The following is a 20,811-nucleotide window of genomic DNA, read 5'->3' on the forward strand; positions in this document are numbered from 1 at the left end:
TTTTAAAATTTTTTAATTTTTATTTATTTTTATTTTTTTCACTTCAAACAAACAAACATACAAGGAATCTTGTTCCCATTGTATGGCAGGACAGCTGTGGTTGCATGAATGAACTGCAAACATTTATGATCTATCATTATGTTGGATCATCATGTGCATGTGGGAACAATGCCATGTAAATGTACTCACACCTCTTGAACGCTTTATGATTTTACAAAATAAACACAAACTTTAATGTGTGGATATCACATGATCCAACACTATGCTTGGTTTTCAAAATATGCTTATTGAAGTGGTTTCATTAAGGATTAATGCCTAATGGAATCACCTTTTACTTCTAGTACAGCTGCTTATTGTTTAGAGATATTTTCCTTTGGTTTTACACGTCAAACCAAAGGTTTTAAAGGAGCAGTGTTGCGTAAAATATGTTTTGAGCTTTTCATCATGTTACTTTAATGTTATTCCCTCATCAAAAACACATCTGGAGTGTTGCTTTGATTCTTTAGTGCATGTTTGAGAAATCCTTGTGCAAAACGCGTGGCTGGAGCTATCCCCACCTTCAAGACGAAGCTCCTCCTCGGAGCTACAGCTTCAGAGCAGCCCTTCCCTGCAACTCCCACACTCAGCTCCTTCAGACTACCCAGTAACAATTAGCAAACACCTGATGGAACTGCATGTCTGCTGAGCTGATTACAAAATCTACTTCTCCGGAAACACTGGTAAAAGTGTTGTTAAAGGGTTAATAGAGGAGCCACGTTGTGATGACTTCCTGAAGGTGGAGTTTCAGAAACAATAGGAGTTTTTAAAGAAACAGAGGCCCAATTCCAAGGCTTAAATTATGAAGTCAAATTCCTTTTTAATCATATTTGATATGTACAGCATTTTATAGCATATGAAAGATACAAGGTTTCCAAAGCCTCAGCATTTCATCCCCACAGCACGACTCTGCCTCCACCATGCTTCCCTCCTCCCTGATGAACATTAGCAGAATGACAGCCATCCCCTTGTAGTTTTTCTTTTTTTCCAAAGTTCAAATTACATACAGTCAACAATTAGATTGTTTATGAAGGTTGCCTGGATTTTGTTTTGGGTTGTCGGAATATAGATTGCAGATTTTCATTTGTACAATAATGTAAAAGCATGAAAAAATAATGAAAAGCATATAAAATTGGGTTGATAATGTTAATCGATGTTTTTTTTTGCCTTGTTGCTGTATGTGATTTGGGTCCAAATTGTCATATCAGTGCATCCATAGTGAAAATGTTCAAGGGGTGTGAATACTTTAGCATGGCATTGTAGGTGGAGCAGATAATTTAGTTTTTCTTTACTTTTTAATAATTTGGTTCCATGAAATACATTCGTTGTATTTCTTGTCAGCATTCTGCATCTTAACTACCATTTAATTGACCACATTCATGTGTTACTCAGGTTTAATCAAATCATCTTTCCTAATCTTTCTTCTTCTCCAAACAGGAATGGACTCCAACTCGAACATTCCCGTTACCGTCAACAATAACAGCGCGACCACAGCGGGCTGTAAGTAACCGTACCTCCATCTGCTCCAAACTATCAGAGCGAACTCTCTGAATGGCTTTTCTTCTCCTGGGGCGTCCATACAGACTCTTTGTGAGAGTAAAAAAGCACCGTTAGTGGGTTTGTCTTCCTTTTGCTGGGTTAGGATGGAGGAATACGTCCTAACCCACGTTTTTAAAGTGTTAACATTGGACTCAAAGTAAAGCCTTAAGGCACTTAAAGCTCTGCTTTCTTATTCAAGTTTGCACTTTTTTTAACAAAAGCTCAACACTGCTAAACGCTGTTTAATCCTCACCCAGGTTTTCTTTATTTACTGTCATCCTTTTGGGTTTTTTAACAGTTGACGGTGTGGCCACGCCCACCACCTCCACCCAGGTGTTCTACATCAGCGTGAGCGTCTGCTGCATCGTTATATTTCTGGTGGCCATCATCCTGGCCATCCTCCACCTGCACAGTGTCAAGAGGGTGGAGATGGAGGACAGGTTGGAGTTTTCATCCACTTGTGCTCATCTATAGCAGTTAGAGCTCTGATAGGCACTCACCTGAAATGCATTTTATGCCTAATGCAATTAAGTTGGGTCCCAAATAAAAAGCTAAAACTTTCAGATTTAGCTAAAACATGTTGGGTTTATTCATTTAAAGCTGTGATGCAAATTACTTTTCACTTTGAAGCTACTTGAGTTCAAAGGAGGAAGAAAATCAGTTTAATCTGAGCCTTTATTGACTTTTCCGACTAAGTACTTAATTTTTTTGTTAAGACGCTTCACCTGTTTTGCCTGGAGTTAAACTCTGCTCACAACTCAGGAAGTCTCATTTGATTTAAAATCGTTGAATAAATATTTCTCTATTGAATTATACTTCCCTAATTTCTTCTTGACCCCCAGTTGAAGGTTCATGATAGTTTAGTAATTCCTCTGCTACCTTCTTCAAGACTAACAGAAGAAGGTAGCCTACCTATTGTTGACTCGGTAACCTATCCTATCTGTTGTTGCTGAAAGAACCATAAACTTTTTCTGTTTCCTCCCACCACATCCACAAGATTCGAGGTATTTTATTGGGATTTTATTTGCTAGAACACCCCAAAGTCAAAAAGGAAGAAAAAGTAGAACAATAATGATACATGATTCTTTTGTTTCAGACAAGTAAATGTCTGATTCTTCATTTTACCATTTTTTGTATTGAGCTGGATCATAGAATATTGTACCAACTCGTACCACGCTTGTGCTTTTATTTGAGAAAAAAAATAACTAAGAGCTCATATGTAAAAAATGTTTCCTTTTTGCATAACTTTGCGGTTATGCAGAATGATGTCTTCTCATAAAATCCCAATAAAATAATTACCCTGCTTGTTTTTTGAAAAGTGAAATGGTTCAGGAGCTGTACATGCATTAGCAGGGCTCTGCACATTGTTAGGGTCTAAAAGAAACATTTGTGACTTTACTTTCTAGTGCCATTTCTATTCCAGTCCCTCCAGGAAGTTACGATGTCGCGATCGCAACTATTAATGCAAATACATGCAACCATACACGTTTTTATTGTGTTTCAAATATTTTTTTATTTTTTATTTTTTGTGAAATGTTTTTTCTTTTGGAAAGTGCCTCGAGTCAACATTTGCTGTAAATTGGCACTATAGAATAGAATAGAATGACCTGAATTGGATTGAAACTAAATAACAGAAACCAAATCAGTGTTTATTTTTATCTCTGCTGTTTGATCACCTGCGTCATGTTTTCTCTCCTCTGTGTCAGTGTGAGCGACAGCGGAAGCTCACAGGGTCTCTCTCAGCCGTCCACCCAGACCACTCAGTACCTGAGGGCCGACACGCCAAACAACGCCGCTTCCGTCACCAGTAAGGTGTTCTTGCTCCATCTGCACTGTGTGCGCGTGTGTGTGTGTGTGTGTGTGTGTGTGTGTGTGTGTGTGTGTGTGTGTGTGTGTGTGTGTGAGAGAGAGACCAGATGCATTCGGCGTTCACACTGTTATCCTCCACAGTAGATTAGATTAGATCCATAACTCCGTCCGGCGTGCTATTTATTTATTTTTTTATACCGTCGCCCTGCCGGCATCTGCAAAAGGCAGATGCTTTTCCAAATCTAATAGTCGACTGAATAACACAATTAGCCTCACTCGGTATCATATGATGACGAACGCAGCCGCTGCCAAGGTGTTTGTCTTTCTTTTTGTGGCTGTCAGCCCTGTGACCTCCTCTGCTCTTTGCGGCGTGTAAATATCAGCACCATGTGCTTCGGATCAGGCAGCGGTTGATGGAGGGGGGGAAAGGCCACCTTTTCATGCCAGACCTGGCAGGAAGTGATCAAACTCCTACTTGATGCGATTACAGAACCTGCTGTGAAAGATAGACTTGTGCTAACAAACTTAAATGCTACATATAAACAAAACAACCCTGAACCTTTCTGAAGCGTCGGATTTGGGCCGTTTGAGTGCAGATGTGATGTGATGAGCTCTCGCTGGTTCTGCCTGAGGATGTCTGGATCTGTTCAGTCCCTCCACCAATACAAACCGCTGTGAAGTTCATCATATTAAAGGGGTCGGGGGGGGGATGCCATTAACTAAAGACTTGGCTCTTGACACCTTTAATTCATTAGGCGGGTTTTAATGAGGTCAAAGTTCAGACTCTGAACTCTTGTGGGGGTTTTTTTTTGTTCCATTTCATAACTTCTAGTCTCTTTCATCTGCTAGGCGTTTTCTTTCCCCACTCATGAGAAACACAGCTCTAAACTGGGTTTAGGAATTGACCCTCGCCACATTAATGTTTCCTCTGATTTCTTTAGACTTGATTAATTTATCTATTGACCATCACTAGTAATAAAACTGTTAGAATAAGGAGATTTTAGCATTCACTGAAAACATGTCAGCGTTTTTGGCCACTAGATGCTTGACAGCAGTCGTTTTTTTTTGTTTTGTTTTTTTTTTTCCTGGGTTTGGATGTTTTCCGGATTGGTAATTTGCTGCAGGTGCCTCAGTGGTCTGAAGGTCAGAATTATTTGATTTTCCATTGTGGGCCACACCAGATACTGTGCAGCGCCAAAGTTTCCACTCTCCTTGAACTTTTTTTTTTCTTTTCTTTCTTTTCTTATTTTGCAACCAAACCTTTCAATGTTTTTTGCTGGAATTTAGTAAGGCATAACTGTGAAGTTATTCTGATGCCCCGTAACAAAGTCCAGCCCAACTGAGGACCTTGATTTATTTTGTTTTGCGTTATCCTTGATTCTAATAATTAAACCCGACCGCAACGTGACTTCTGTGTGTGAACAGATTTCTACAACAAAGCGACCCACATGCACAGAAAAACAATGTAGACGTCACACAACAGTGCATTATTTACAGAAGTTACTATGATTATGGATTGGTTATTAAAGTTTATTCAGCAGTGGCCGACGGTATCGAAGGAAGCCAGTGAAATGAAAACAAAATCAATATCAGTGTTTTTTTGTGGTGCATTGACTGCAACTTCTGTAGAAAAGTCTGTTTCAATGTGTAGTCAGAACTAAGAGTGGTGGGGTTGTGATGTGATGCGCTTCAATGACACGTCTTTGATAAGTTCGTAAATATAATTTTCAGCCGTTGTTTATGTCCTGATTTACAGCGTTTTGCTTCTTCTGGTGCAGAATTATGACATAAAAATCGGATAAAATGCGACGTGACCGTTCAGACTGCAGATGCTATGAAAAAAATCGGATACGTACTTGAATTAGTGCCACATGTGGAAGTGGCACAGATTTGATTTATTTGTTCAGGGGTGTAGGCGTGTAAAGTTGGGAATTGGGCCATTCAACTGCTGCAAAAAGTCACATGTGGGGAAGAAAACAGATTTGGGCCACATTTACCTGCTGCATGATTGTAGCTTTAGTTAGGAAATATTCAATTGCATGTTGGGATTTATTCTCTCTATAAATGCAGCTGTTCAGTGAAGGCCTTGGTTTGTTAGAGAACATTAGTGAATCTTAAATAAGATGAAAAGTGACTCTTTTATCCTCTTCTTGTTTGTTACACGTGTTGATTCAGCTCTGCAGAGGTAAATCACCTGCTAGATTAACTGGAACACTTTGTCACTTTGAGAACCAGCGATAAAATGTCAATCATTGATCCATCACTGCCCTCTTGTGGATTAAATCTGCATTTCACCTTTTTGCCTTTCCTCTCTGTCTTATACCAATACAATTAACCCAGAGCTTTATAGTGAAATTCACCCCAGCATGCCCAGTTTAACGGATGTGTAAGGAAACTGAAAATCAGATGTATTTACGTCCATTTATCCGTTCAGGTGCCGTTGTAATTTGTGTGAGCAATCCTTGTAATTGCTTATTTCTCCCTTTCTTTCTCCCTCCTTCCACTCCCTGCCTTCCCCTCCTGTCATTAGACAATCACCCTGGCTCTGCGCCCATTCTCCAGCTTGCTGCCTCCTCCTTCCAAAACCCAGGTGCCCCCCCTCATGAAACCAAAAGTAAGTTCATTAGGAAGAGGAATCAAAAACACAACGCCGCAGCACACGCTACGCTATTGCCACACTTTACCAGCTCCAACAAATGCTCCCTCAGGGCTTCAGGAACTCAGCTTGGCTTGGATAAAAAAAAATAAAATTAAAAAAAACTCTGATAAGTCTTAACATTTTTTTGTGTTTTAGTTTTTAATAACGTGAGAAAATTCTGATGGCACCAATGGACATCAAAGAATAAAGATGTGTTCATTTAATTTAAGGATTCACCAATCAGACTTTTGAAACCAATCTCTGAATTTCATAAAGCTCTTAGTATTAACAAGATTCAAATGATTTTTAGGCCAAAAATGTTTGTTTTCTTAAAAGCTGAACCAGGTCACAGGGTTTTGTCCTGCTGCATTGTTGAAAATATGCCAACGCAATGAAAATGTCCCAGATGGAAGACCTGTAACGGGAATAAATGTTCCACACTAACACATTCATGTTTTATCTTTTATGAAATCCTTTAAAAATGTCACTGTGTGTGATTTAATGTTCTACTTTTTTAAATAGCTGCACTCTTGTCTTGGCTTGTTCAACCATGCAGTTCTGACCACATAATAAGCCTTTAGTACTGAACAGTCCTCAGTTGTATAAAGCAAAGGAGATGCCACACTGTGTGAGTGTGTCTAAACTAAGACAGGGTTTATGAATAGTTTTAAACAAAGACGAGATGATTTTAGAGGTGCTGTTTGAGCGATGTTTCCCCTTGTAGACCAAATAGACTCTGTCTTTACTGTAAGATTTCCAAAATGCTGCCACCATTTTTAAATCCTGCATTTTCCATAACTGAGATCTAAAACTCAGAAGGAGAAAACGGATCACCTTTACTGCACCTTTTTCATCCTTCCTATCACCTGCTGCAGTGATGCACCATGTTGCAGCTGACATTCCTGACTAATGCATATGCTCTGACGCCATTTGTCCTTCCTCTGACTTCATTTTTAAAGTAACTCAGATATTATTAGATTTGAACACCTGGGAAAGATAACTTGTAAAAATAAAAAAAAAATCCAAAATTAGCTGCTTCTAATTTAACACACATGTGGAAAGAACACACTCGGTTACGGCTGAAGTGATTAATGATGATTAATCAATTATTACAATAACCATTGAGTAATTTAGTAATCGATTAATCGACATTTGGAGAATACAAACTCAAAAAGAGACCATTGGCTGAGAAAACACATTGAGAGTAGTTATTAAGCCAAAACTGTCCAAAATTTGTTTAAAAAAAATTTAATTTAAGATAAATTCACATTTTTCTGTGAATCTGTTTTACCCAGAATTATTTATTTGCATCTTTTTTTGCGTTTCTAAAATTGTATTTAGTAGTTAAATGAAAAAGTTCCAGTATTTTTTCATCTGATTTTTCGATTAATCATCAAAATAATTGCTCACTAAAATAATGTTTAGTTGCAGCATGTCTCAGAACCTTTTTATCTGAGAAACCAACAGTTTTCTTGTTTTTTCCTGCATAAATCGTCCCTTTTTCAGGGGAAATCTTCGAAATGTTGACGGAGCGAACAGAAAACAAAAATCCATCTCTGACGTACTTTAATGTCCTCTTCCAATTGTTTACACATCTGCCTCAACTCCAACCCTCCTGTCCAGTGTTTGTTTTCTGTCTTGTGCCTCGATTTGACTCCACATTTGTTTACTCCTCAATGCAACAAGGTTGAAATGAGTGTTGATGTTGTAACCTCTAGGGGGCAGCATCAACCTGTTTTTATAAATGTGAGTTTTCTTAAATATTCTTCTCAATATTAAGCAATGTCTTACTGTCATTATATCAGCTTTCAGATGATATGTCTGCATAAATCATCTGTTGTTGATTTTTTATTTTGTCCACTTTTGTTCTGGTCAGTTTTCTGTAAGAGTTCATCTAAAATACAGTCTTTTGTGAATCCCTTCAACTTTTTCTGAACAATGATACACTTTAAAGTATTTTTTGGAATGTAATATGATAGATTTATGCAAAGTAATGTAAGGTTTTTAATATAAGATTTGAATATTATGATGTGTGTGTTTTCAACCCCTTTCAAATAAAACCCAGTTTTCATGCCACTTGGAAAAGCAAAGCCATTCAAGTCTAGTTTTTCAAATCTCTGCAGTTCAGGCTGGTGGCGCAGATTTAATAGTTTCAGGCTGCAGATGCAAAGACGTGAAAACAAGCCGTCACTCATCATCGGCATCCTGAAGATGAAACGTTTGCCGTTTTCCTTGACATGTAAAAGGTGGGGGGAACTGTGTAGGCCTGCAGCTAATGACAGTGCAGACACTGGGGAAGATTATGCAACAACAGTGCTGTAATACAGGACTTTGCATGAGGTGGCTGATATGCAATATGCATGTAAGGTACAGCACGTCTTCCTGAGTCTGTTTCTTGTAATCGCTGGAATTTATTTGAATTATAGCAACTGCTTCAGCGATCCAAGAAGAAAAGTCCACCACGCTCAGAGAAAGCTGTAACGTTTGCGCAATAAGAATATTTCTCTTTCCTTTCACAGGTTACCCTTCGCTCCGAATAGAGAAGAATGACCTGAGGAGCGTGACGTTAATGGAGGCCAAGGCCAAAGTGAAGGACATCGCCATCTCAAGGGACAGAGTCACGCTGCGAGACGTCTTACAGGAAGGTATCCGTCTCATAGTCACAAGAAGTTAGGACTGAGAGTTTAGCGCGTTAATTTTGACTCATTAATTACACAGACTTTAACGCTTTAAATACTTTGATGCAATTAATTGCATGTTTGTTCCCCAACATACAAAGGTTCCTGATCCTTCTCTGCTACACCCGCAAATCTGACGCACATCCACAAACAACACCGATGTTTAGTGGGATTCTCTTGGCCCACTAAACATGATCTGATTGAAAAGACTGGAAAACACTATAGTTGAGTTCCAGTTGTGCTAAAAGCATTTAGCCTATGAGTGAAGCTATTCAAGCCTTAAATGGCATCTAAGTGCTAAACATGTAGCTGCAGCACAGACGTCCCCAATAGTGATGTCAGCCAGTTCACATTTCTGAAACCCCTGAAAGCTGAATGGGTACAACACTCTGCTCCAATCTGAAGGTTGAATAACCTAAACAACAGATTGAAAACAATATCTATCTGTTGTTGAGCTCATATGTCTATTTATTCAATAATTACCAGCAGAAGTTGGTTTTGAACTGAAAATATTCCTTATTTAGTCGATAATGTTAGATTAAAATGTAATTAATTGTGATTAATTAGTTACAGACCCTGCAATTAACTTGATTTTAAACATTTAAATCAGTCTGCCTGTACTTTAACTTTAGAGGTTAAAGTACAGGCAGAAATCGGATGGTGAAATGTAACTAATGGTTTATAACAAGGTAGAGCATCTTCTACACACACAGGTCTGGATTGGTTTGGGTAGATTCTTTTCAAAAAGTGAGACAAAGCAAAAACAAAACTCTTAAGAGGTGAAGACTTGAGCTTTGTAACACAAACTAAACCAACACAGCTCTGCTCTATAAACACGTTTCAGCTGTTAAAATGTTTAAATGAATTAATTTTATGTATGGATTATCACAGAACCCACTCAGGCTTATTGTGTAGCACATGGCCTTTTAATAACCCCTTCCAGAATTGATATGAAAGTTGTTGACGTTCTCTGCAGGGGATGAGCATGCCTCATCAGATTGGTGTTGATGAATACTTGCCAGGAACAGTATGTAACACACTGAGGGGGTGGTGGGGGCATTGACGTTCATTCAAGCTTCCAAACGTCTTTCTTCAGCTCAGCAGAAATGCAATCACAGCTGCTTTGGGCTTCAGTTTCATCACATACAGCAGTCACTGTGTTTACAGCATGTTCATGGGATGGTTATTATGGTGAACTTCCCTTTCTGGACATCAGCCCTACACTGGGCCGCAGTTACGACGCATGAATCACCAGGAACGTATACAACTCAATCCATTAGAAGTCTGTGGGTGTTGTGTGTTTTTTTTTTTTTTTTTCATCACTTCTGTTTTTAAATGTAATGTGGGAAGTAGGCTGTGTTCAGATCAGCCTTTGGCTTTCCTGTAAATGAGCAGCAACAAAAAAAAAGTTTTAAATATGAAACTCATTTCCAGTCATTTTTCTTTTCAGCAAAATTATGTGGCGACTTTGAATTAACTCTGAAATATACTGATGTTTCCCCCAGAAAAGCCTTTACATGCTTTATAATTCTGAAATTGACACTAAACAGAGAATATTGGCACCCAGTTTCTTAGCGAAATCTCGTGCATCTGTGTGATGTGTAGCTGTGTGCACCTTTCTGTAATCAAGGCTGAAAGACTCATGAAATGAAATGACAGAGTTTCAAATCTGAGTTTTGCATTTTGATTTTGAACACTTATAAATGATCTGGAATGTAGACCAGGGTGACATTTTGCAAAAAATGTTCTTTTATTTATTTATTTTAGATTTTCCCTTTTCTTGACGCATAATTCCTATGCATTCTGGAAATTGATTTTAAATTTTAGTATTTTGCATTAAATGAAAGAATTTTATGTATGGATTATCACAGAACAACAGAAACAGGATTTCAGAAAAAATAAGTGCTTTTTCCACTGATTTAGATAAAGTGTTGACTTTCTACGTTGCAAAAACACAAAATCTTACCAAGTAATTTGGTCAAGTTTCTCGCGCAGACAACTTGGTACACTTGAAGTAAGACAACAAGCTTAGAGTAACTTTTTCCTTAGTAGTGATGAACAAGTACTAGTTCCATTAGCAGATTATTTCACTTATAACACTGGAAAAATGTCTTGTTTTAACTTAAATAATTTGCCAACAGAACTAATGCTTGTTCATCAATATTAAGAAAGTAATTAGTAAATACAAGGTCCTATGTCTAGCTGAAAAGTTACTTACAAGTTTTCAGCAAGACAGTGCATATTTAAATATGGGCACTTGTTTCTAGTGCAACTATTTAAATATTTGCACTAGAAACAAGACCAAAAATACTTGTAAGATTTTGTGTTTTTGCAGTGTCTCTTTGGTTTGCCACATAAAAACGTTTTGAGCCAAACTCGTTAATAATTTTGGTTTTTAATTCACTAACACAGGGGTCTTTTGGAACCGCCGTTTTGTCCTCAATCCAGCTAAACAATTTTTTGTCAAAAAAAAAGCACTCAATTTGCAACTGAAGAACAAAAAGGGACAACTTTAGAAAAAGAGAATATTTATTAAACTACTTTGCATGAAAACACCCAGAAGAAAATTCACTATCCAGCAAGGAAGCTAAAGCTAGCATTTTATTTTTGTTGTTGTTGTTATGTTTACATTGTGAAACATTGCTAAGCATTTTTGGCCAAAGGTATGACCTCTTTTCAACCTCTGGATTCTTTATCTTCTGCATTTAACAAACATTTTGTAGGTGACAAATTATTTAGTTTTTTTTTTACATTTTGCTTTCATTTTACAAATAAACAGACTTTACTATACTGGGAAGCATCATTACCATGAAAAAATAATTGTTTAACACAACTTTTCACTGTTTTTCGTCATAAATATACTTAAGTCAAGATGTTTTTCATTGTAAACACATTTCTCATCGTGTAGCAACATGCTAAATATCCCAGATCTGTTCCTTGCCAATGGCTTTGCAGATTTCCGCAAGTAAATAAAGCCTCTCATCAATTTGTTCTGACATACATGTAATCTGGGTGCTTTGTTAACTTTAACTTCCTGTTACATTGTGAAATATAACAACCACAGACCCCTTACTAAATCCACATAAAACTCCTGAAAATTTGAGCTGCAATGTGACAAAATCTGGAAGAAAAAAAAACAAACTTGAGAAGTCTTGAATAATTTAGCAATGTACTGTAGAAATCAATTACTGGCAGTCGAAACACGAGACTCCAAATACGTGACATACAGGGCTGAAGGGTGAAGGAGCCTGCAGGTCCAGACAGGCTTGATGAAGACGGTGCGGGGGGGAGGGAGACACTTAAACTCTAACCCTCTTCTCCAGCTCCATCTCGTTTTCCTGTTGAAACTAAGGCTCAGTTTGGCCCCAGGCTGCCATTTGTTTTCTAAGTTTATGTAGATGGTTTATGCTCTAAAATGGCCTCCGAAATGTCCCCGGGTGGCGATGTAACATTAAGATAATGAAAGCTAAGCCCCACACACCCCCCGCCTTCCCACCGCTGTTTCTTCTCACCACGGCGTGCGCATTTCTGCACCGTCCTAAGTGATGAAAGATCCAGTTTTTCAGTTTTCAGCTAAACTCGAGCCAAAGCCCCGTAATCCCTCCGTACAGACAAAGCGTCTTGGGCAGAGACGCGTCCACACTCTGTCCACAGATCAGCTGGTGAGCGAGGTGACCTTTCAGTTGATGAATGCGACGCCTCTGGCCTCCTCGCTCCCATTGAAACTCCTGTGGTTTGTCCCTGTCAGGCACTTTTGGCCGCATCTTCCACGGAGTGCTGCTGGATGAAAAGGACCCCACCAAGGAGAAGCAGGTCTTTGTGAAGACGGTGAAAGGTATGTGCTGACTAATGCCGTTTTCTACGAACAGAGTGGGCAATAAAATGAGTCAAACACGTGCTGTTGGGAGAAACATTTTCTGCCATGAAAACTTAGAGCAAGAACATCTGTATGAACATCTCTAAATATACACACATCTTCCAGAGACCCCATCTTCACTCTATAGCATACTAGTGGTAGCATCATGATGAGGGGTAAAGATGGTTTCACTGGAGTTACATCCTGGTTGTAAACCTGGCAATCACAGTATGACCAAAACAAAAGACAAATTGTTGATTAAATGTGTTTGTTTGGGTGAAAGAAAAGGAAAAACTCAGATCACGTTTGATTAAATGATCCCACATTTTGCAGATTTTTCATTTAGCCTGTGAAGCTTATTTTATACAATGTTAGAAATACAATAGAAAGCACACAAAATAATTCAGTTTCTTTTTAAAAAAAAAAAAAAGAAAATAAACATTTTATTTCCTAAATTGCAATAAGAGCATTCCTCTAGTGAACGTTTGATTGTAGCAAAGGTTGCATCTGCAGCTCAAAAATGTGAAACATCAACATGTAAAAAGTTGGGCTTTTTCTGCTCAACTTATTGATATAGTGTAGGGCTGATCTGTTTAGGCTTTTAATTAATAAGGAGGTTTTTTTTAAGAATTTGAACCTGGTAAAGCTAAAACTGCTATTTGAGGAGTTGTGGGGAAAAAAAGGGTTTCATCTTAAATTTTTGTACAATTTTGGCTTAATTACTGCTCTGAATATTTTGTCCTTTAAGCAAATAGCTCCCAGTTATCTCCAGTTAGCAATTAATCTGTTACTAAATCAGATGATAATTATTTCAGTAATTGATTCACAGCCATAGTCTTGACAAGTAAATGCTGCGTTTAACATCTTGTTTTCTTTATGAGCAAATCCTGGGGATCCGCTGCACACTGGACGCGGTGTCAGACAGAATTAGCCTCTGCTAACTTAACGGGTTTGGCAGAAAACCAGATCTGGATCCAGTCCAATAAATGAACGGTCAGGCTGGACAGTAAAGGACTCTGAAGTCATTTCCACGCTGCAGGTTTGCATGACTGAGAGAGGGCTGGTGCTCCGGCCAGCTTCTTTGTCAGCCGCATGTGTCAGCTTTCTCTGCCAGCTTCCTCTTGACCTCTCCGTTCTCTGGTGTTTACTCAGAGTGGGGTGGATACCACTCTGTGAACAATATCCCCTCTACCAGTTATGGCTTTGTTAAAAAATCCTTGCTTCCGTCTCATGTACCCCTTGGGAAGGGAACAATAAGTACCAGACGAAGCCAAAGCTGCCGACACTGATTAAAACCTGGCACAGGTCAGATTTCCCTCTGAAGTTTCCCACTACAAGAGAGGAGCTCTGCAACAGAAAGGATACGTTTATTAAAATAAAGGTTTTTTCACTGCTGTAATTCTCTACACATTTACACATGGCTTTAGGTTTCCATTTTTTTTTGTCCGATTCTTTTTCAGATCATGCCTCAGAGGTGCAGGTGACCATGATGCTCACAGAAAGTTGTAAACTTAGAGGACTTCATCATAGGTAAGTAGGAGCAGCCAGAAGGAGTATTAATGTTTTTGCTGAAGTAAAAAAAAAAAGTAAAAATCATAATGTCACCATATATGTGCAAAAATATGAAGTGAATTCAATTTCACTTTGTGCTTGTAAAAAAAAATTGCTTTTTATATTGTCATTATTTACACTTGTGGGGAAAAGGCAAGTACACATGACGTTTTAGAGCATGTGCATTTTTTTATGTATTCATTTTTTTTTGCTTATCGTATCGTTTATACATCTATATGTGTTATAGTCACACTTTCAGGTTCTCAGTATTTTCTTCTTTGTACTCTGTCTTTGTGCAATAACAATAAAGTAGAAGGACTATTCAAAAGGAGAAAACATTGAAGGCAGCTGCTATTCTTCCAGTGAGTTGACATCCCAGTAAATCCTCCACTAAAGATCAGATAATGACTGCAAAGTTTTTAGAAATGGTAAAAAAAGAAAAACAACCAAGAGCTCTTTCTTTGGCTCTGCAGACATCAACCATGTTAGATCGAAGCCATGAGACTTAAACATTCCCTCCACAGGTCTTAAATTTAATTCACAATAGTCTTCTAAAGGTCTTTAAAAAGTCTTAAATCTGACTTGGTGAAACCTGCAGAAAGCCTAGTGTTAAACCGTATGTATTCTTATCAGTAAAACATTTTCTAGCAACATGATTTCAGTTCACTTCCTATGGTCATCTGTTTGTTTTGTAGCTGGTGGAGGAACACCGCTGTTCTTACACTCCACACCCTTCTGATGGTGTCAGAAGGGCGCGGAGTGTTGACCCTTTCCTCATACTTTGCCTCAACATTTGAGAATAAATAATAAAAAACAAACCTAACAGTAAGAAAAGCCTAACAACAAAACCCATAAAATGAGGAGTTGGATGTGCATTTTATCCCTGCTGGTCATTTTCTCATTTCCTTCACTGACTCCGCTTTACAGCAGCGTCAATCCTCTACAAGGTTACGTGTTTCTCACTAAGATGCTTTCATGTTCCTTCTGTGCTTCCTCTTTGTTGCGTTAGTGGTCAGCACATTCATAAGTTCCCCAACACATCCACCCCCTTCAATGGTCTGGATGACCTCAGTGTTGTTTTTTTATCTACCGCTCCTCCATACTTGCAGTAAATCTGCTGAGTTATTCACTGTCTCCATTGTTCTGCCTTTCTTTAGAAACTTGCTCCCAATATGTCACGTGTGTACAGAGGAGGGAGAGAAGCCCATGGTGCTGCTGCCCTTCATGGCCTGGGGCAACCTCAAGCTCTTCCTGCGCCAGTGCAAGCTAGCCGAGGCTAACAACCCTCAGGTGAGGCATTTGTTCACAGTAGCTTTAAAGCCGCTCGAAATAATGATGATGATATGTTCAGGTAAGTACAAGTCATGTATGACACCACACCCAGGTTATTATTCCTAACCAAACTGAATGAAATACGTAGGGGTGTCTCAATACGACCTTTTCACCTCACAGTACGATACGGAGATCTCAGATTTGGGTAATGGCCGATACAGATATTGGCTCGATACGATATCAGCATGATTTGTCCACACTTTTGTTACTTGTTTTGTTGTCTAGAAAAGGCGTTACCAAGTAATATTACGCTAATAGAGAACAATAATCAACAACAATAGCCGATATAAGCATATACTCATTTTTTGGCTGATATCGGACCGAAACACCCCTAAAAATAACAAACTGAAATTGAGGAAACATTTTTAACTGAAATTAATGAAAATTGCAATTAATGGAGAAAAACTATGACTGGAAATATATCTTGCATATCTGAAACTAAAACATACTGAAACATGTATTTATCAGCTTTCTGATCCGTCACAAGCACTTAACGTCAGCTACTGCCAATATACGGCACTCTATGTTCCTGGCAGCACTTACACTGCTCCATAAAATAACAACAGCCAAAGTCGGGATAAAACGCCAGCCAGTGGTTGTTCAACAATAATTGAATCCATTTCTTAAAATGATTCAGTAACCAGGTATTCATTAACCAATCTTTGTATTCATAATCACGTTGACCAAAAAACTTAAAGCACAAGTAAAAACAGAGTGCCTTCAGTCAGAGGCTTTTTCAAATTTGCTGTAATACAGACTGCTACAGGTCTGTATTAACCGAGTTATTGAAATTCTTCAATAACTCTGAAGAATTTTGAATTAATGAGTTACAACATGTAATTTAAACATTTTTTATAGAATTGAATTGAAAGTATGAAAAAAATTAAATCTGCTCCTGTAGATATAATAAAAACTAAACTCAAACTAAACAATATTTAAACAATAAAAACTAGCAAACTAACTCTAAAAACTAAATAAAACCAACTGCATTAGTAAAAAAAAAAAAAACGTCACAACGGAATTATAATGAACTATAATAACCCTGCAGCACACTGAGACATCTGATACAGTAAAAGCTCCTCAATTAGACGTTTCAGGCTCCTTCAAAGTGTCAAGTCTGAAAAGCATTTTTGTGTTTCAGCAGTAATCACCACAAAAGTAGCAGCTAGAGGAACTACCGTTCACACTGTTATCACAAACACTGTTTATATAGCCATAAAGCCGGTCCTCAGGGGCAGAGATTTTCACTGTGTTCGTACAGACAGTCAGGCTTTTGTGTAGCCAAACCTGCGAGTCTTTGATGCAGTTGGCAAATGTCCAGCTCGGATCCAACCACTCAATCGGCTCCACAATACAGATTTAGCAAACATTTCGCAATCACAAGATGAAGCTTGCCATCTGTTTGCATTAATCAAAAGCCCTTTGTGAAGGTTCAAACTACACATCAGCCACCTCTCATTTCGCTGAGTGCTTTTGGCACCTAAAAGAGACAGATACAGTTTTCTCTAGTTTTCTTTTCTGTTATTTAAATCTATAAACTTTTACTAGTTTGGGGGGGTGATCCTGTTTTTTCACCCTATTTCATTTATAGTTGAAACTAAATGTTTTGTGTAACATATAACAGTTTTATTCTCACTATCAGACATAAAGTCACACTAAACTTTTTCTGTTTAAGACCAAAGTAAATAACCAAACTAACTTGTATTGCTCAGTGACAGAATTATGATTTTTTTTTGGATTTTTACTGTAACAAAACGCAAAAGATTAACATTACTGTGCCTTTAAGCAGTTTAAGAAACCCTGTTTGATAATAGCAAGGACTTGCAGGTTTCTTATTTAACTTGTGGGTACATTTAAAGAACAATTTTAAAGCAAACTGGTAACTTTTAAACTAGTTAAACTAGAGGTGTGCCGATCGATCGGCCACCGATCATAATCGACCGATATCCGTAAAAAAGTGTATGATCGGTGATCGCCGATCTCGGTCTCTTGTTGCCGATCTCACAAACTGATCACCTGCATCTCATTTCGCAGCCTGCCTGTGCAGCTGGTCTCCTCTTTCCTTCACTCTGCGCAAACGCGTAGCAACAAATCCTAAGCGATGTGGAACTATAACACACTGAGTGAATGGGGAAGTTTGCGTGTTGCGGCGGAAAATTACCTCGAGGTGAATCACGTCAAAATGTATCAACACGACGAATCTAATGTGGCATAAAAACAATGCCATACTTGACGGAGTTTGGCTACATCGAGGCTCACTGCAGTAAAAAAGACATACGGAGGATCAGATAGCAGGTAAAGCAGCGCACAGTTACAAACACTCACCCGGATTAGCATGACGGTCAGAAAGCTAAACAAATAACCCGCGAAATTATTTAAATCTTCGAGCTTCGATGTAAGACGCTGGTTCTGATCTTGCTGTTGAACCGCTGCTACGCTACAGGTAGTAATATTTGACAGACGGAGCGCCGCTTCTGCTCCACCGAACCTCTGCTTAAAGCTGCAGCATCTAACTTAAAAAATAAATTTTACATACGTATTAAAACTTTGCTCTCTTAACATGAAACAGATAGTCTCTGAAAAAATAATCGATCTCCTCCCTGTTCTGCATAATTACTCCGCTCAGTCAGAAACAGCCAATCAGAGCTAGCAGTAATCAGCTAGCCGCCATGCTATCAGGAAGTTTTCATTCAGTAACTCTGGATTGTTTATTGTAATGGATCCTGTTTTTGCCTTTGAATGTTAAGTTTTATACTTGGAATTTTTTGGAAATGTTGAGAGGTTTTATCTTGACTTTTTACATTATTTAGCCTCTTCAGAGCCTTCATATGTTTTTAGTCTGTTAAAGATAGTATTACCGATAGCAATACTATTTGCACAATGCCTGTTTTGTACTATTTGCACAATGCCTGTTTTGTTTTCTTGGAAAAAGTTATTAAAAACAAGTTTTATATCTAAATTAAGGTGAATTCATGGTGCCTTTTTCCACATGATGGTAGTGCTTATGATTAAAAAAATAATAATTATGTGATTGGTATCGGTGATCGGCCGTGATCGGCCCTCATGGGTGATCGGAATTGGAATCGGCAGGAAAAACCCTGATCAGCACATCTCTAATTTAAACTAAGTGGTGCTTGGTTGTTTTTCACCTTCAGTAGCTGATATTTCACTTGTCTTCATGCGCTGAGGTTTTTTTTTTTTTTTTTTTTTTTTTTTTTTTGTGATGAGTTATGATTTATTTTGGTTTCATCTCACACTCCCTTGTGTCTTCCGATAGAACATCAAGGAAAATGCACTGCGCGTGCGTGCGTGAGCCAAGGATTCATTTAATTGTACTAGATGAAAATAGAACTGTACACTTGGACATGTGGCGTTGTCATTACCGAGTTTCTTTGAAGGCGTCGTCATCTTCTCAGCTGTGGTGGACAGTCTTGCATGTTAAAGGAACACACAACCAAACACACCCATGCACTTCACAAGTAGCATAGGGTACAAAAAAAAACAGAACAAAAAAATTTATGCAACTTCTCAGAAACGGAAGAAGTAAAAACAGCAAGATTTGACAAACAATCCAATTGAATTCTCATCGCGTCAGTGGTGTTGAAATGTTTTGCAATATTCCTCAAAATCACCAAGTCAGTTTTTCTTTTCTGATCAAAAACACTAGATAATATTATGGTGAATTATTTTCTTTTTATGTGTTCAACAAAAAAATTAAACGTGCAATATCAGAATGAAACATAGAAAAGAACATTATTGTATGCCAGTAAAAGGATGTCAGGTGTTTGCCTAAATACAAGAACAGTGTGCCATTTTCGAACCTCTTTTGTCCATTTGTAAAATGTTTGAAAGCACTTTATTTAGCTTAATGAACGTGTGTTCAATGTGTATTTTTCACTAAAAAGTTTCTGGTTTGTAGCTCTACAATTTCATGAAACCAAAAACAGTAAAAAGTCTTAAGTGTCAAAAAATGTCCATTAACTTTGCAACAGAATAATGAGTGGATCACGTTTTATTTTTACTCTTATTCCATGCAGGGTCTCTTCTCGTTCTGTCTTTTTTAATCTGACTGTAGGTATTTAGGAAAGTGTGCCATGTCACGTTTGTTAGCCGTTGAGAAAAATAGGTTGTGCTAGTTTTTGTTTTTTTCCAATCCCTATTATTTATGTTTCAGGGAGATATTCATCTGAGATATTACAGCGACAAAAAATTATAGATTTTAAAGCAGAATATGCAAGAACCTGTTCATTTCTAAGGCTTAATGAGTTCTGAAAGAGTCTGCAGAAAGTGAAACTGAGACACATCATGGACCTCTACTAAGGTTGCAGATTATTAAGAGAAATACTTATTTAAGGCAATCTGAATTTTAAAAAATACATACAAAATTGTAATAATTATGTGCTGAGACATGCTTTTGAAACATTTTGAGCTTTTGAAACATTTTGAGCTTTTAACAGAAGTAGTCAGCAGGCATGTAGCGCTCATCTTTGACCCATTACAAAGGAAACGCAGGAAGTTCAATACACATCATATGTTCCACCACATTAAAGTCCCATCAGCTGTGCTCCGTTCTCCCTCTTGTGTTCCTTCATCTCCCTCTCATCTGCTCGTTTTCACTCTGCGCTTCTCCCATTTCCTGTCAGGCCATCTCTCAGCAGGACCTGGTCTACATGGCCATCCAGATCGCATGCGGAATGAGCTACCTGGCTCGCAGGGAGGTCATCCACAAAGACCTCGCTGCTCGGAACTGCGTGTAAGTGGCAACAATTGTCCTTCCTGATTCCCATCATGCTCCAGTTAAGTTATTTTTTGGGTCCGGGAATGCCTAAGCCCTCCCTTTCTTGCCCCCTGACAGCATTGACGACAACATGCAAGTGAAGATCACGGACAACGCCCTCGCTCGGGATCTATTTCCGATGGATTACCACTGCCTGGGGGACAACGAGAACCGTCCCGTCCGCTGGATGGCCCTGGAAAGCCTGCTCAACAACGACTTTTCCAGCGCCAGTGACGTGGTAAGAAATCCACCGGCAGGTACGGCGTTTCCCATCCCGAGGGTTTTAGTTTATTTACAAGAAGCGCGAGGCTGAGAGGACCCATCCAGGAAACGGGATCAATTGTGTTCTGGGCATTCTTTTAACAGATGCTCATAGTTTTAAAAAGGGGAAGGGAGGCACAGAAAAGCCCACTTTGTGTTTCTGGTGCTCTTCTCCTTCCTGTTTAAAGATGGCAAGCAGCAACACTTAGCAGATCCACAGAGACTTTCACTCCAGCCAGTTGCTCACTTCCATCCTTCAACATTCCTCTTATGGTCATGCTGCTCCATGACGCTTACAGTTTATAGAGGCCCGGCATTACCAAGCAGCTAAGCG

The 20,811-nt window shown here is 38.5% G+C and overlaps 1 protein-coding gene across 2 annotated transcripts in view; it reads left to right on the top strand.

Annotated features, from left to right (window-relative positions):
* Window positions 1-20,811, top strand: part of ryk (receptor like tyrosine kinase) — a 40,739-nt gene that overhangs the window by 14,415 nt on the left and 5,513 nt on the right. The window contains exons 5-14 of one of the 2 annotated variants that reach the window (XM_014974709.2): window positions 1,474-1,536; window positions 1,874-2,015; window positions 3,282-3,382; window positions 5,915-5,998; window positions 8,542-8,667; window positions 12,449-12,535; window positions 14,017-14,086; window positions 15,265-15,397; window positions 20,083-20,192; window positions 20,295-20,454. In XM_014974709.2, the coding sequence (XP_014830195.2) occupies window positions 1,474-1,536; window positions 1,874-2,015; window positions 3,282-3,382; window positions 5,915-5,998; window positions 8,542-8,667; window positions 12,449-12,535; window positions 14,017-14,086; window positions 15,265-15,397; window positions 20,083-20,192; window positions 20,295-20,454 (1,076 nt within the window). The remainder of the gene's footprint in view (window positions 1-1,473; window positions 1,537-1,873; window positions 2,016-3,281; window positions 3,383-5,914; window positions 5,999-8,541; window positions 8,668-12,448; window positions 12,536-14,016; window positions 14,087-15,264; window positions 15,398-20,082; window positions 20,193-20,294; window positions 20,455-20,811) is intronic. The other variant, XM_014974716.2, reaches the window with a different exon arrangement.

The sequence above is a fragment of the Poecilia mexicana genome, unplaced genomic scaffold (assembly GCF_051168715.1).
Source record: "Poecilia mexicana isolate PSO_F unplaced genomic scaffold, ASM5116871v1 scaffold_4, whole genome shotgun sequence".
NCBI classification, from domain to species: Eukaryota; Metazoa; Chordata; class Actinopteri; order Cyprinodontiformes; family Poeciliidae; genus Poecilia; species Poecilia mexicana.